The sequence below is a fragment of the Cetorhinus maximus genome, chromosome 3 (assembly GCF_964194155.1).
Source record: "Cetorhinus maximus chromosome 3, sCetMax3.hap1.1, whole genome shotgun sequence".
In the NCBI taxonomy this organism is placed as follows: Eukaryota; Metazoa; Chordata; class Chondrichthyes; order Lamniformes; family Cetorhinidae; genus Cetorhinus; species Cetorhinus maximus.
The window spans coordinates 136,341,218-136,359,354 of record NC_135881.1 but is presented as its reverse complement, the minus strand read 5'-3'; the positions used below and the strand labels follow the sequence as shown (position 1 = coordinate 136,359,354).

The 18,137-nt window shown below is 41.6% G+C and overlaps 1 protein-coding gene across 2 annotated transcripts in view; it reads right to left on the bottom strand.

Annotated features, from left to right (window-relative positions):
* Positions 1 to 6,875: 6,875 nt before the first annotated feature.
* plekha8 (pleckstrin homology domain containing, family A (phosphoinositide binding specific) member 8) overlaps positions 6,876 to 18,137 on the bottom strand; it is a 66,043-nt gene continuing 54,781 nt past the window's right edge. For both annotated transcript variants that reach the window (XM_078539035.1, XM_078539036.1), the window contains exons 12-14: positions 15,151 to 15,221; positions 8,593 to 8,654; positions 6,876 to 8,502 (exon numbers count right to left, since the gene is read on the bottom strand). In XM_078539035.1, coding sequence (XP_078395161.1) covers positions 8,305 to 8,502; positions 8,593 to 8,654; positions 15,151 to 15,221 — 331 coding nt within the window. In that variant the 3' untranslated portion in view covers positions 6,876 to 8,304. The remainder of the gene's footprint in view (positions 8,503 to 8,592; positions 8,655 to 15,150; positions 15,222 to 18,137) is intronic.

Below are 18,137 nucleotides of genomic sequence, written 5' to 3'. Positions count from 1 at the left end.
CACCACCTTTCATCTTGCTAGCCAAGCTTTATCGTAAGCAACAAGCTAGGGTCAGAGCTGCTGGCACTTTCTCAGAATGGTTCAGAGTGAAAAAGGGGTTAGACAGGGGTCTGTTCTCTCACCATATTTATTCAATATCCTAGCAGAAATGGTTATGAGAGAGACACTTAATGGATACAAAAGCTGGGAAACCAATTAGTGGGCGGCAAGTTTCAAATCTCCGATATGCTGATGGCATTATTCTGCTCACTAACTCAGTGGACGAGCTACAGGAGTTGGTGGATCGTCTTGATCAATTTAACTAGAAATATACAAGTCTCCTGATCAATGCCAACAAGGCAAAGGTGATGGGGATGGGTGGAAAGACCGGCAACATTCAGATTAACAGAGCTCAGCTTGAACAGATTGATACCTTTTGCTATTCTGGGTCACTCAGCATGGAGGATGCAAACTCTATCAAAGAAAGTTGGGCTAGGCTTAACAAGGGTCATGACATTGTGAACTCACTTATAAGAATATGGAGTAGCCACAGCATCTATCAGAAGAAGAGCTGTCATAATGCTGCAGGGCGCCACAGAACAGGTAGAAGATTGCCAAATCTGTGCATCCTGTTAGGAAATAGAGATAGTTTAAGTAAGTTATATTTGTATTCGTGGGTTTTAGGAATGAGTTTTAGCTTTAATGTTTAAGTTTGATTTGTATTTCTGTATATGTGTGTTAAGAAAGGTCAATTGAGTTTTAGTTTCACTTTAAAAGGTGCCTGCATTTCTAATGAGAGTTTTATGACTGTTGCAGCTAAGTTAAACAAATAAGAGTAGATAAACTGTTTCTGCCTAACAACAAGGGTCCAGAGAGACAGGTCCCTCCCACAGACACACAGAAGAAACTAGAAACAGCAGTTTGATTTGGAAGCTGTTTGAGTTCAGTTGGTTTTGAAAGTAGCTGCCAGGAGAGACTGGCGCAAAGGGCACAGGTACCTAGTCCCAAGCTAAAGAAAAGGTCCCAAAATCCAGGGGAGTGGAACAGGAGAAAGTTTTAAGCAGGCCTTCTAGTCAAAGGAAGGACAGGGACCTAGAAAAGGTCCTGCTAAGTGGGGTTAAGATGAGGGGCTGAGAAAGGCTCCAAGCTTCAGATTTAAAGCTATAACAGCTTGCAAGAGGCCAGAAGGTCCAAAGAGACAACTAAAGGTCTGTAACTCTTTGCTACGGGCATGTGAAGCAGTGGTGTACTATTGATGGCTGAGTCAGTGAGAGAGTGTGTGTGGAAGACAGCTTGAATGCATGTGATGATCCAGGGGACAGGAACATCAAAGCCTTGGAGGTGAACCTTTGCAGGCATCTGAGAGAAAGCATCAGTTTAGGAGAAGATTCCAAGGTGAGTTCTTGGAAAATGGAGATTGGAAACCCACGTGGTAAAGACCGGGTTCAGTGAGATTGTTTGGCTCACTATGTAACAAGCATCTGGGGCAATTGAGAAGAGATCCATAGCATCTGCCTGGGGTGGCATCTGTCCCTTGGTTTCAGAGTGTAGTGTGTCGGACCACAGGTCGTCAATTGGTTTACATGGATTGCGTACTTACTGTAGACATTAGAGCATAAGATAGCTTCTGTAACTTGCGTTATCCTTACAAATCTGTATACATCTGTAAAGGTATAGTTGTGGGCGAAGGAGTATTATAATATAGTTCATCTTTTCTTGTTTAAGAAATGTTTCATGCTTTTGTTAGAAGTTCTTTAGCTGACTCCGGTGACTCTGTTCAGTAGCCCCTTTCCACTTACCTAAACAAATAAAAGTTAGGATCTATCAAGCTGGGACCAGGCTTGTCCAGTGGTAACCTCAGCTGGGGAACATAACAATCCTCACAAAGCACAAAAGCAATGCACTGGAGCTGGAATGCTACCGGCCAGCTCGCTCCTCCGGTCGCGGTGAGGTGGGGGTCTTGGATGAAGGTAAGAGTGCAGGGACAGACGCGTGTGCAGTGGGTACTGGAAACATAATGAGCTGCTCTCATCAGAAACTGAACTGTCGTAGCCAGAGAGCCCATTGAAGCTCCATTGCAGATGGCACCATGCAGCAGGTCTCCACTGTCTCCTCAGCCTGCCTAGCATGCATAGTGATTATGATGATTGAAGGTACTGATCTTTTGCCTTCCTCCCGCAGATGCACCACTCGCATGAGCTGCCGGTGACCCCAAGGACACCCCCCATTGAGCTCTGAGAAAAACAGTACACTGCGCAAGTGTCACACTGTCTCTCTGAATCAGGCACCAGCGCAGATACTCACACGTCGGTGGCCATTGGGTATTTGACTCCACGGGTAATGCACAATGGTGAGGGTGCAACACACTCCCATGAGGAACTGGCAGAGGCAGAGAGATCCCAGGGAGCTGAAAGTGGGAGCACAGCTGGAGACCAGGACAATGTTGTGTCCAAGGCAGGTGATGGGCCTCTGGAGTCATCCATCAGGCAGTGGATGCTGGATGTCCAGCGGGATGCATGAGGGCAGGGACTCGAGGGCCTGTGTGCCATGGTCTCCATCGTGGAGGAGTCTATGCTGAGCATGAGTTCTACCTTGACCCTTAACACTGAGCGCACAGTCTCCTCCATTGAGTGTGGTGACTCTCATGGAGAGACAGCTTCAGGAGCAGACACAGGAGTTCCTGGGGACCTACAAGCCCTCACACAGACAGTGACCTGAGAAAGTCACTGCCAGTGTGAGAAATGGATGAGGCACCTAGTCTCCCTGCTAGGTCCCTATCCGTCAATGGTGAGCAGGGAAGTGCAAACACACCTCACACTGCAAGACCAGCTGCCTGTCATCTCTATGGGATTCTCTCAGGATGATCTGGATGAGGGCACCAGCTCCTCTGCCCCTCCGCAGTATCCACTGCATCTGATGATGCCACATCGACTGAGGAGTGCCCAGCCATGGGGCTGGATGCACCCTCCCAGGCAGAGCCTGCTCAAGTCCTGGGGGCCAGAGGACGATCGCCAATGTCATCAGGGTCACCAGACTGCCTCCAACACCATTGTGAGCGAAGTCAGGGGTTGGTGGGGGGGGCACTAAGATGCAGCACCCACAGACGTAAGTTGAAGGCACCTTGAGCACAATAAGGGCGTGTCACAGGTGACATTTTTTGTTAATTATTTTGACTCGTATGTTAGGGATGGGCACTTTGTTTGTTCATATGAAGTAACAAACATTTATTTGACTTAAACGGGCTGAGTTGGCTGGATGGTATGAATAGGTGCCAGATGCAGCACAGGCTTGTAAAATTATGGCATTGTGTGGTACTGGGCAAGGTTCTCACTTGTTAGCAAAGAAGTGTCATTGGCTTGACGAGGCATTGATGCCTTGGATGCCTAGCAGAAGGTTCGCTGGATCAAAGCATCCCTGGTGTCCCTGCCTCCATGAGGGTTCCTATCCTCTGCCTCGAGGTCCTCACCCTGCGCTTCCCCAAGCTCTTCCTCTGAGCCATCACTTGAGTCTTCCTCCCTGGCCTGTGGAGCTGCCTGACTTTCCTCAGCCTCCAGTGGGTCCTCCCTTGCCAGAGTCAGGTATAACAGGGCACAGCATGCAATGACTATGAGGGAGACACGCTCTGGAGAATACTGCAATGGACCCCCGGCCGCTCCTGCCACCCAACATACAGTAGAACATAAGAAATAGGAGAAGTAGGCCATTCGGCTCCTTAAGCCTGCCCCGCCATTCAATAAGATCATGGCTGATCTGCCCCAGGCCTCAACACCTCTTTCGTGCCAGCTCCTCATAACCCTCTACTCCCTGATATTTCAAAAATCTATCTACTTCCTCTTTAAATACTTTCAGCGATCTAGCCTCCACAACTCTCTCGGGTAGAGAATTCCAGACATTCACTATCCTCAAAGAAATTCCTTTGCACCTCAGTTTTAAACGAGTGTCCCCGTATTCTGTAACTATGTCCCCTAGTTTGAGTTTCCCCCACTAGTGGAAACATCTCAACACCTAACCTATCAAGCCCCCTCAGAATCGTGTATGTTTCAATAAGATCACCCCTCATTCTTCTAAACTCTAATGAATAAAGGCCTAACCTTTTTAGCTGTGCTTGATAAGTCAACCCCTTCATCCCAGGAATCAGTCTAGTGAATCTCTTTTAATCTGCCTCCAAAGCTTGTACATCCTTTCTTAAATATGGGGACCAAAACTGTACACAGTACCCCAGGTGTAGCCTCACCAACACCCTGTACAGCTGTAACAAGACTTCCCTATTTTTAAAACTCCAACCCCCTAGCAATACAGGCCAAAATTCCATTTTCCTTCTTAAATACATACTGCATCTGCATGCTAACTTTTTGTGTTTCATACACAAGAACATCCAGATCCCTCTGTGCTGCACTTTTTTTTGAGTCTCTCTCCATTTAGATTAATAGTCTGCCTTTTGATTTTTCCTACCAAAGTGCATGGCATCACACTTTCCTACATTATACTCCATCTGCCAAGTTTCTGCCCACTCACTCAACCTGTCTAATTCCCCTTGCAGATTCCTTACATCCTCATCACAACATGCCCTCCCACCTATTTTTGTATCACCAGCAAATTTGGATACATTACACTCTATCCCCTCCTTCAAGTCATTAATATAGATGGTAAATAATTGAGGCCCTACGACTGATCCTTGTGGCACTCCACTAGTTACGTCTTTCCAACCTGAAAAAGACACATTAATCCCGACTTTATGTCTTGTGTGTGTCAACCAATCCTCAATCCAAGCTAATATATTACCCCCAATACTGTGAGCTCCTATCTTGTGCAACAAATTTTTATGTGGCACCTTATCGAATGCCTTCTGGAAATCCAAATACACATCTACCAGTTCCTCTTTATCAACTCTGCTTGTTATATCCTCAAAGAACTCTAGCAAATTTGTCAAACATGATTTTCCTTTCACAAAACCATGTTGACTCTGTTTGATTGCATTAAGCTTTTCCAAATGTCCTATTTCTTCCTTAATAATGGACTCTAGCATTTTCCCAATGACAGGTGTTAGGCTGACTTTTTGTCTCCCTCCTTTCTTGAATAGGGGTGTCACATTAGCAGTTTTCCAATCTGCTGGGACCCTCCCAGAGTCCAGAGAGATCTGGACTAGCTTGGCCAATGCCTCCATTATCTCTGCAGCCACTTCCTTTAAAACCCATTGGATGCAGGCCATGAGGTCCTGGTGACTTGTCTGTATTTACTCGCATTAGTTTGTCAAATACTTTGTCCCTCGTGATAGAGACTGTTACAAAATCTTTCCTCCCATTAGTTCCTTGCGTATCTGATATCTTTGGCATGCTTATCGTGTCCTCCACTGAGAAGACCAATACAAAATAATGGTTTAAATTATCTGCCATTTCCCTGTTCCCCATTATCAATTCTCCAGTTGCATCCTCCAAGGGTCCCATGCTCACTTTAGCTACTTTCTTTTTATATACCCACAGAAGCTCTTGCTGTTTGCTTTTATATTTCTTGCCAATTTACTTTCATAATCAATTTTCTCCCTCTTTATTAGCTTTTTAGTCATCCCCCCTCCAATAACCTGCATCAATTTTTCCGACTTCAGATCTCTCCTGCATCGATGTTCTCCCAAACCTGATCTCTCCCACCCCATTTTCCTAACCTCTGCCAACTGATGTCCCCCTTGACCCCGACCTCTCCCAGCTCCCACCCTGATCAATGCCCCATCGGCCTCCAATCTCTTCCTCCTCTACCCTTGCCAGCTGTGGCCTGGTGCCACAAGCTGACCTGTCCCGACGCTGAGCCAGCTTCTCAATACATCTGGTTACAGCAGGGAAATGGATTCCAAAGATAGTAATAATGTCCTGTCATTAAATTCAGCAGGACCTGAAAGAAACCAATGTTTTCTTATCCCAAAGCTCCCCCTGAACTAACATCGGAGCTAATGTTTCTGCAGACTAGTTTTGAATAAACCAACCGAAGTGGAATCCTTGATCTCTGGTTCTCTCCGTTCTAGGCAAAGTTTAATAGCTAATCATGGTCTACATTATCTTGTCCCTTTAGAATCCTAAGAACAGCAATCAGATCAACTCTCAGCCGTCACTTTACCAGTGAGACATGCCCAATTTACATAATAGTTCTTCACAATCCAGTCCCACCATCCCATCAATAATTCAGGTTTCTCTCTTCTGTGTCCTTTCAATAACGATTTAGCAACTGAAGGAAGTGCCTTTGTCATTGTATAAAAAAAGTCCATGATCGCTTCAAGTTTGTTATTAGAGGTGAGAGTAAAGGAAGCAGGAAAAGGTAGCAGAGGAGGAAGTTATTCATGACGATCAGAGCGTAATAGGTGGTTTTGGAAAGGGAGAGTGAGGCCCTTAAGAGTCTAACCTAAGATGATATTGAATGACTAAGGTAATTGTGCCCAAGTCTGTAGCCCTAGCACTCAAGCAGAGAAATGGAAAGTGGCATGGTTACAAGACAGAAACAACCTTTAACTCCCACAAGAGTGTAACAAAAATTACTGACCTTTTGCTGCAATCGATCCCAGGTTTTGGTTTCTACCAGCAGAACAGCATGGCACCACTTTTTTTTCCTGTTTGCTACTGTGGTGGTGTCTCTGCTGGACTCCTGGAGGGTAGGCCTCTTGCCTTGATTAAGTAAATCGGCATCCTGCGATTCTGGACAGGATCTACCTTGAAGTAGATTTCCTGGGATTTTGGGTCAGTTATTTCATCCCATAATTATATTGTCCGAAGATGAAAATGTATATAAATGCCAATTTGTTTTCCCATGCACTTGCATTATTTCATTCTGAATTGGGATTTCCATGCAAACTCAAAGTTTTATGATTATCAACAAATATTCCTATGAACAATCTAGCTGCATCAAACATGTAATAAAAGTGCAACTTTTTATTAAATAAGTACAAAATATATCCATATATTTACAAAGGTGTATTATATATAATATATATATATATTACACACAAACACAGTGCATTTTTCAATTAAATAAATTCTAATGGCTATAATTGCATGTTAAGTCCATTTACTGCATTAGAGAAAGACTTCTAAAAACTAGACTAAGTTAGGTTAGCTCAATCATCTCAGTTGACAATTTGGTATGACAATTGATTAGCCAAAAATATTATTGGCAATTTCTCAACATTGAGCAATTATTTTAAAATGTTCATGTCAGCTTACTCTTTTTTTTTTTACAGCCCAGGCGTTTTCCCTGAATATGTTTTGGAGTCAACCCTGTGCCCAGTCAATAGTCTGCAGAAGCCTGTGCATTCCACTTGCAGGAGAGATGGATTACTTTGGCACATATTTGGCTGTTAATTATTTTGTCCCTTTACTTAATGAGGTACAGTACTGTTTTCAACTTGATCACTGCACTCCAGAAACACTGGACTGGAACAGTTAAAACAGGCAAACTAATAGTTGTATGGATTAGCATGTATAGACCAGGCAAAAACAACTCCGCTGCTTAAAGCTCCATAAAAAGATCTGAGGTGTTCTGCTATAACATCCTCAAAAGCTGCTTTCACCTTAAATGAAGTTCAGTGGCACTCTCCATAAATCAGATTTAAAACATAATTACATTATAGCTGTGTATAATGTTATGAAATGGATTAAAATAATGTCCTTTGCTTTAATTAACAAACATTTTATCACATCATAAACCATATTAAATTCATACATTATTAGATGGTTCAGACTGGCTGAATCTGCTTTCAGGCAAATCCTTTATGAATATATGAAGGGCTGCAATGAACTAGCAGACACTGGTCAGTTGTTAAAGCACTTTGTTCTTTTGCATGATTCTCAACATTTTAAAATATGTCAAAATCAACCAGATTCTGTGCAAAGTGAAGTCTCTTTGTATCAGTCACTTCAGCAGACTTAAGAATTCATAAATTTACAACAACATAAAAAAAATGCAATTATTTTCAGGACCAACTTACAATGATAAATATTATAAATAGTGATTAGTGTTTCAAATTCATTGCAGTCATTTTGGTAGCAATTATTTTGGGCAATGAGTTGACACATTTGAGTTCAAAGATTTTTGGATTCAAAACACCAAATAAATATGCCACTATCTTCAAACAAGCCTGCAGAAATGTACCTCCATTGCCCATTTGTTCAGTACGCACATATTCAATTTTTGAAATTCAACAGAATGTATTCAAGTGAAAGCAATGGACTTGACTAAAACCGACGAAATAATATTTGTTGCACATTTCATTTGTGGTGCAGAATGCCCCAAAAGGGTCAAATTTCTTCCTTTTCAGTCAACATTATGAGGAATACTGATTTACCATTATACCACTTCATCAGATTCTAAATTATATTCTTCATACAAAGCATCCAAGATCTCTATTTGCCTCCCCATGGCTGGAAGATACTGGTTTAAATCTCTCTGCATGCCTTCATAGAACGCCTCCTTCTGCTCATCTCCTTCATTTACAGCGAGTGCGGCCATAAACCCTTCATAAAATGGAGCTGCTCTTAATGCCAACTGTGAATGTGAGAATAAGGCAATTACACTTAATTTATAACTTAACTGAAAAAAGGAAATATGCACTAAACATTTTTTTAAAAAACTTACCGCAAAGACACCTCGAACAACCCAACCATGGTACTGTCGCAATGTTCTACCATATGAAGTATCTAAACAAAACAAAGAAAAACATATTTTGTGCAAAAGATAATAAAAAAGCCAGAACATATAAAAACTATATACAATTGTAGGAAACAATACCCAGTTCAAACCACATCAACAATTTGTCAAACAGTAGATTAACAATGGATAACTATAAATGCACAAATATTTTCTCTCTCGTTCTCTCTTTTCACACTGCAATCTTTCAGGAAATTGATCAAAGATAAGCAATGCCAATCTTTTTCTAAATCTACAGGAATTCACCACTGCTGGCTTAAGATTGGCACCATGTCACAGAAGCGACATCCATTCCAGGAATCAAGGCATAGACCTGAATTTAATCACAGGGCCAGAGATAAAAAAATTCATCCCTTTTCTTGTGCTGGTTCATGCAAAGATCAGAGGCCAAGTGTCTCCAGGAAAGTAGATTTTCATTCTCAAAGAAAATAGACAAGCTGGAGTAGAGGGGTGCTATCTGCAAAATGCACCCAGAATATACTACACACTGTACCAGTTTTGAAATGGAGTAATACTCAAATTTCCACACAAAATCATTAGTATAAAGGGTGACGCAAAATCTCTCATTAATCAGTGTGAGCAATCAATCAATTTGTGACTGGAGTATGGCATCATCTGGGATCACAGGGGAGTAGGATTGCCAGGAAATGAACCCTTTTTCAACTTTTTAAGCTAAATTGATCTGTAGCAGATCAATTGAATGATTTAATGCTCTTGGTCTTAAGTTTTAATTGGCTTTAGCTGACTGCTTGCATTGTGGCAGGCTTATACTAAGTAGTCATTTGCAGAGAGGAACCCTAGCTCCTTGATAGTAAAAAAAACTGTTTTTGGCACAGCCACATTTATTATTCATCCCCAGCTGCTCTAAAACAGCAAAAGGTCTTCTCCTTGGACTACTTCAGTCATTGCGCTGATGAAGCTGCCTCCAGATGGATTTATCTACAGATGAAGGAAGGATGATATGTCTAAGGCAGGATTTTTTTCTTTTCTTCATTCATGGGATGTGGGCGTTGCTGGCTAGGCTAGCATTTATTGCCCTTTCTTAATTGCCCTTGAGAAGGTGGTGGTGAGTTGCCTTCTCAAACCATTACAGTCCATGTGGAACACCCACAGTGTTGTTAGGGAGGGAGTTCCAGGATGTTGACCCAGCAACAGTGAAGAAACAGCAATATATTTCCAAGTCAGAACGGTGAGTGATTTGGAGGGGAACTCGCAGGTGGTGGCGTCCCCATGTATCTGCTGCCATTGCCCTTCTAGTTGGTAGAGGCCATGGGTTTGGAAGGTTTGGTCAAAGGAGCTTTGGTGAGTTGTAGTGTATCTTGTAGATGGTACACACTGCTGCTACTGTACATCAGTGGTGGAGGGAGTGAATCTTTAAGGTGGCAGATGAGCTGCCAATCAGTTGGGCTGCTTTGTCCTGGATTGTATAGAGCTTCATGAGTGTTGTTGGAGCTGCACTCATTCAGGCAAGTGGAAGAGTATTCCAACACAACCCTGACTTGTGCCTTGTAGATAGTGGACAGGTTTTGGGGAGTCAGGGGATGAGTTACTCTGCAGAATTCCCAGCTTCTGATATGGTCTTATATCCACAGTATTTATATGGCTGGTCCATTTCAGTTTCTGGTCAATGGTAAGCCCCAAGACGTTAAAGTTCCTTTGGCACTCTTCAAAAAAGCACAGGAGAGGCCTCCAACATTTATTTCTCAACCAACACTACTAAGACAGATTGTCTGGTCTGTTTGTGGCATTTAGCAATGCTACCTCACAGTGATTGCATTTCAGAAGTACTCCATTGATTGTGAAGTGCTTGGGATGTCCCAAGGTTGTGAAAGCCATTAGGCATATGCAAGTTCTTTCAGTCTTTTAAAAATAAAAAGGGCACAATTGGATTTGAGCTTGAAAGAAGTGAAAACCCAGCTGACACACCTCAATCAAAAATGTAAACAAAAAGTTAAAAACAGACAGCAAGTCCATCAGGATCTGAAAATTAAAAGATGGGTGAATGTTTTGGTGGAGATCTGTCATCAGAACAATTTGTACCAAATTGCTAAGAGTGCATATTCCCTTAGCACCCTCGCCTTTGAATCAGAGGGTTGTGGGTTCATGTCCCACTCCCGGAAACCAAGAACTGTGATTGTACTTGAAAGAGATGCAATCTGTGACTGTTGATAACTCGAAAGAGTTTCCCTTTGGTGAAGCTGATTGAGTCATTGTGAGGATATTTGAGGATCAAGAATCCCTTAGTCACCATTACAGCACTTGGAGGAGGCCAGATAGTTAGCTCCAGATTTAACTTTCATCATACAAGCTTAACCTTTGTGAACTCCCAGGAAGTGATTGAGCTCTTGTGAAAAGTCATCAATGTCTAGCACACCTCCTCATTGAGATCTTAATAAATCTGCTGATAATCCATCAGATATTTACACAGGGCAAAACAATGAGCAGGTAAATTGCAACTTTTAATTTCTGGTAAATTATTTAAATTTTTAACATAAGTGCTAAGTATTGTAACTGTCGGTTTATTGTATACTTCATATATCTGATTTACCTCAGAGCAATACAGAGAGGACAACAGTTTAACTCTACAACAGGTTTATTTACAGCGCTTAAAACTCTCTCTTCAATTACAATTTATCTCCACACATGTTCACAGCTCTGGCTTCTCAGGTCTTTCTGGAAGTTCCTGCTCACTTTAGCTCTCAGAGGCTACACCCTGGCCTAATCAATCTAGCACAGTGAACATAGATCAGTCAACAGACTAACATAATCAAACACAGATCAATTGAACACCATAATAATATTCATAATTTTCTGTGATAGTAGAATCCATGATTAATTTTAACTCAGGCCTTTATTCAAAATAATTGGATACAAACACAAACAGATCAGCTATGATCTTACTGTATGGTGCAGCAGGCTGGAGGGACCAAATGGCCCATTTTTGCTCCTATTTCGTATGTTTGTATGTTGATATTGAGGGATTCAGCAATGGTAATGCCATTGATTGTCAAGGAGGGATGGTTAGATTCTCTCTTGTTGGGGGTGGTTATTGCCTGGCATTTGTGTGGTGCAAATGTTACTTGCCACTTATCAGACCGAGCCCGAATTTGTCCAGGCCTTACTGCATATGTACATGGTGTGCTTCAGTATCTGAGGAGTTGCAAATGGTGCTGAACATTGTGCAAATCCGTGAACATTTACTGTGCAAATCCATGAACATTCCCAATTCTGACCTTGTGATGAAGGGAAGCTCAGTGATGAAACAGCTGAAGATGGTTGGGCCTAGGACACTACCCTGAGGAACTCCCGTAGTGATGTCCCGGGACTGTGCTTGACCTCCAACATCCACAACAATCTTCCATTGTACTAGATATGACAGCAACCAGTGGAGAGTTTTCCCATGATTCCCACTGACTTCAGTTTTGTTAGGGTTCCTTGATGCCACACTTGGTCAAATGCTGCCTTGATGTCAAGGACAGTCACTCTCACTTCACTTCTTCACCTCTTTTGTCCATGTCTGTAATAAGGTCAGGGGCTGAGTAGCTCTGGCACAACCCAAAGTGTGCGATGGTGTGTGATTCAGAAGGGAACTTGGAAGATGGTAGTGCTCTCAAGAAGTAAAAAATACCTGGAAAAACTCAGCAGGTCTGGCAGCATCGGCGGAGAAGAGTACAGTTGACGTTTCGAGTTCTCATGACCCTTCAACAGAACTAAGTAAAAATAGAAAAAAAACAAAAAACTACTGCGGATGCTGGAAATCTGCTGAAGGGTCATGAGGACTCGAAACGTCAACTCTTTTCTTCTCCACCGATGCTGCCAGACCTGCTGAGTTTTTCCAGGTAATTCTGTTTTTGTTAAGTAAAAATAGGAGGGGAGGGGGTGTGGTTGTTGGGACAAGCAAGCAGTGATAGAAGGAGATAACCAAAAGATGTCACAGACAAAAGAACAAAGAGGTGTTGAAGGTGGTGATATTATCTAAAAGAATGTGCTAATTAAGAATGCATAGCAGGACAAGCAAGGTAGCTCTAGTGGGGCTGGGGTGAAATAAGACTAAAAAGGCATAAAAGGTATAGATAAATGATCGGTGGAATACATTAAAAATAATGGAAATAGTAGGGAAAAGAAAAATCTATATAAATTATTGGAAAAAACAAGGAGGAGGGGGAAGAAACGGAAAGGGGGTGGGGATGGAGGAGGGAGATTAAGATCTTAAATTGTTGAACTCAATATTCAGCCCAGAAGGCTGTAAAGTGCCTAGTCGGAAGATGAGGTGCTGTTCCTCCAGTTTGCGTTGAGTTCACTGGAACAATGCAGCAAGCCAAGGACAGACATGTGGGCAAGAGAGCAGGGTGGAGTGTTAAAATTGCAAGCGACAGGGAGGTCTGGGTGATGCTTACGGACAGACTGAAGATGTTCTGCAAAGCGGTCACCCAGTCTGCGTTTGGTCTCTCCAATGTAGAGGAAACCGCATTGGGAGCAACGAATGCAGTAAACTAAGTTGAGGGAAGCGCAAAAGCTAATCTGCTTCACTTGAAAGGAGTGTTTGGGCCCTTTGACAGTGAGGAGAGAGGAAGTGAAGGGGCGGGTGTTGCATCTTCTGCAGTCGCATGGGTAGGTGCCGTGGGAGGGGGTTGAGGAGTAGGGGGTGATGGAGGAGTGGACCAGGATGTCACGGAGGGAACGATCCCTACGGAATGCCGCCGGGGGGGTGAAGGGAAGATGTGTTTGGTGGTGGCATCATGCTGGAGTTGGCGGAAATGGTGGAGGATGATCCTTTGAATGCGGAGGCTGGTGGGGTGATAATTTACTCAAGAAGTTACTGCTCTTGTCATCATTAATGGTAGACTTTGCAGGGGAAGGAGCCGCTATTGCAATCCTGTAAATCATACTACAAACATAGTAGATGGAGGGGAGTATGTATTGAGCCCAATGGCCTGAATCAAGCAAACTACTCTGTCATCTATGGTGTCAAGTTACTTAAGAATACAGAAACAGGACTGGTTCCCTTGAGCTGCTCTGCCACTCAGTTAGAACATGGCTGATCTATACTCTAACTCCATCCACCTATCTTTGTTCTGTAATCCTCAATACTCCTTTCTAACAATAATCTATCAATCTTAATTTTGATATGTTTAATTGACCTAACCTCAACAGCATTTTGGGGAGAGTGTTTTTCAGATTTCTACTACCCTTTTTTTGAAGAAGCAGTTGCTGATGTCACCCTAAATGGCCTAGCTCTAATTTTAATGTTATGCCGCCTTGTTCTACATTTCACCTCCAGGGAAATAGTTTTGTTCTATCTACATTATCAATTCTTTTAATCACCTTTAACCTTTACTTAGATGACACCTCAGTCTTCTGTACGCAAGGAAATACAAGTCTAGTCTATACAACTTGTCCTCATAATTTAATCCCTTTGCCCTGGTATCATTTTGATGAATCTGCACTACACTTTCTCCTTAGCCAAGGCATTTTTCTTGGGAACTTGAGCATCGCTGGATCCACACTCATCTAGGCAAGTAGTGAATATTCCATTCTAACTTGATGGTGGAGATGCAGCCAAGAATCAGGTGAGTCATGAAGTGTTCAATTTCTGCCGTGCACTTCTTGCTACAGTAATGATCCATCTGTTCCAGTTAAATTTCTGATCAATGACAACACAGCCCCCTAAAGTGTCAATACTGGGGGACTTGGCAACGATGGCAAGGGAAATTGAGCTTTTCTCGTTGGAGCTCATTATTACTCAACACATGTGTCATGAATGCTATGTGGCACTTTTCTACCCAAGCCTAGATGTTGTCCAAAACCTACTGTGGGACTGCATAATTCATTATCAGAGGATTTATTGAATGGAATTGAACACAAGAGAAATCTTCAGCCACCAGCCCCACTCTTGACTTTATAACAGATCTTTGAACATCTGAATTGATTTAGTGAGTTACATCTCCCTTATCAAAAAGGCAAAGGGATTCCTTTAAAAGGTACAGCTGGTCAAAAGCAGATTCATCTATCGAAATATCAAAAAAAGAACTCCCCCAAATTGTAGGCACACCATACCAACAACACATCCTATAAAATGTTAATTCACTCTATCCCATTTTTGCATGAGCCATTAAACAGAGGCCTCACCTGCCTGTTCAGGTGAACATAAACAATCTAATGGAACTATTGGAAAAGCACGGGGTTCTTCTGTTAACTATGCTTATCCTATACAGCAGCACCAAATGGATTCCACACATCTCATTGCTATTTGAGACCTTGCTGCAGAAAGCTGCTTTTGTATTTGCTTACTTTACTGCTACTAAGCACACTTCAAAATAATAATTGGTTGTAAAATGTGTTGGGAAGTTCCAAGAATATGAAAGGTGCTTTTTAAATGCTAGTTCTTTCTTGACTGGCCTTTTCCTCACTCCCTCACACAATGTTGACTAAGCACAGTGTAACAGAAAGGCAATCCCATAAAATAGATGGTTAACCCAGACTTACTTAGTGCTTTTTGTATATCCTTCTCTCCATTGTTCACTTCTTCCAGAAATCCTTTCAGAAATTTCAATCCTCTGTCACATGAGTATTAAAGGGGAAAAATGGTGATTTTCACATAGATTACCAATTACTTCTTGATACATATTATAGCAATGTTTAGAACAACAATTTTCTTACACTTGAAAAAAAATTGTTTTGGATTCCGTTGATAAAGGCAATACTGAAAGTTGCCACTAGGTGGTATACTGAAACACACACACACACACACACCCCCCTACTAAAATGGCAGTGCTAAAAAATAGCTTCAGAAAAGCTGTCACACTCCACAATAGGTCCACAACTCAAATCAATGTACAAATGCAAAATATCTCTTCACAAAATGTATATGAACATGATCACTTCATTAAGGTAAAATTAATTTAAGGTAATTGTTAAAAGAACCAGGAGCGACTGGAGGATGTTTTTAAAATGCAGTGAGTTGTTACGATCTACAGAGTGATGGAAGCAGATTCAACAATAACTTTCGAAAGTGAACTGGATAAATACTTGGAGGAGAAAAATTGAGAGAGCTTTTTGAAAGAATAGGGATAAGTATAGGGATAGGGTAAGTAAGTGGATAGTTCTTTCAAAGAGCTGGCATAGGCACAATAAACCATTCTGTGATTGTTAATTCCATTGGGTTCCAAAATTCTTTTAGTACATGGGCCACATTCTACAATTAAGTTTCCTGTGAAAAATGAACCCTAGGTCCCATGAATAATGTGAAAAGGAGCTATTGTGGAAGTGCAGCGGTATTTAACTGGGCATGGCATCAGCTGTAGCTATACCCAATATTCTATTAGTTGTACTATAGGGAGGAAACAGAAATAAACAAAGCGACATTTTTGCAGAGAGATGTGAGCTCTGATAGTAAAATAAAAGAGTTCTTATGGGGTCTGGGTAACACAGCTTCACCAGAATCATGCCAAAGTTAAAAGGGTTAAATGATCAGGATAGGTTGCACATATTAGGTTTTTACTCCCTTGGGTATAGAAGATTAAGGAGTGTTCTAATTGAGGTGTTTAAGATGATTAAAGGAATCAGTAGGGTAGGTAGAGTGAGTGAGAGAGTCCAGAACATGGAGACACAACCTGAAAAGAGCTAGGCTGCTCAGGGGTGGATCAGGAAGCCCTCCTCCACAAACAGTGCCATGGAAATCTGAAACTCTCTCACCAAAATGGTATTCAGGCTGGTTCAATTGAAATTTCAAAACTGAGATTGATAGATGTTTGTTAGGCAAGGGTATTAAGCATTATGGAACCAAGGTACATATATGGAATCACTTCGTCAATTATCTAATTGAATGGCGGAACAGGCTCGAGGGACTGGATGACCTATTCCTGTTCCAATGCTCCTCACACGGAAATTTAGAATTTTTTGACACTTTTTAAATACATTTGACAGTATGGAAGTGATACTCCAGTTAAAGCCAAATGTTCTGTAATGGATATATTCTACATTAATTATCAAAATAAGAATAGTAGTTGAGAGTCAAAAATCAGTGTGGCCCAAGAGAAATCAGTGACTAGTCATTGCCACTGCAACACCATTTTAGCAGCATGCACTAATTTTAGTAGAAAATGCTGTGTACAAAGAGAGGAAATGTACATCACAAAGTGCATATTTACTAAGTATCTATTACCATTCAGTGTGAAACTTAAAAACTTTTCAATTTTACCAAAGTTTATAATTTTGACATGAATTTATCAGACACAGCACATCTTAGTGCAACTTTTGGATTTTATTCTGCAGTTGTGAGCAGTATTTTGACTTCATCAAAGTGATTGCTGAGAATGTTGAACTACAAAAGATCTGTCAGACCATGCCTATGACATGACATGCCCTGTTGGAGCTATTTGGAATAGGTTGAGCATATTTACTTCTGTGGGTCTGGAACAGTTATTCTGATTGGTCGAGCTGACCATGAGAGAAGCTTGCCTCTCCATACATTGTTGATGATTTTCCATGATGCCGAAGTCTGGATTTTTTAAGCCTTATTACATCTCATTTTAATAGATAACCAGGAACCACTAACCAAGGAAAGAAAGCTAAACAACAACCTATAAAGGTACTCACACACTTGTGTCATTGCCCTTACCATTTCACCAATAAAACCACAGAAAGGTTAAAGTATACATGCATATACTATGCAAATAAGTATTGAAATCACATGTTCAATGATAGTGTCAAATTACTCATTCTTTATTCACAAATCAAAAATGCAATTAGCCACAACTAGACTCTCAACTAACCACGTGGTTATTGGCTAATGTATTGAACATGGTCATAAATTACACTTTTTATGCCCCCACCAACAGAAGGCAATACTGTCGAGTATAACATAACAGGCCTAAATGTATGCAGGTGTAATAGTTCAATGAGATATGGTCAGTAGTCTCACTTACATTATAATTCTGAAACAGATGAAAACATAAGGAAATTATAATGTAAAAAGCATCGATGCAAACAACAAAACTTGTTCAAGTGCACTCAAGTGCGGAAGTATTTCTATTGCACTCAAGAGCAAGAAGATTTCTCATTTCATTTTTAATTTAAAAAAAAGGGAGAAACATAATTAGTGAGCAAATAAATAATGGCACTGCAGCACCAAATAAACTTTTAAACATTTTCACTCTCTGATGGGCAGGGCTGAAGTTTCAGGGAGTCAGGGAGGCTCCAAGGACCTTTAAAAAACGGCAGAGAGGACCCCATTCTGGGATTCCCGGCCCCATTCCAAGATCCCCAAATTTTCATCAGCATGGGCTAAGGGTGTGGATCCCAAGCCCGCACCCTGCATTTTCGACCTGTTCGGCTCCATTTCGGGAATAGGTATCACTCAGCCACCCTCAATTTTTTGGAGTCGGGCCAGCTTTCCAAGGACTCATGGTTCACGACCACTCAGAGGTGTCATGAGCCATAGTCTGGATGAGGGAACCTTTTAAAAGGCAAGT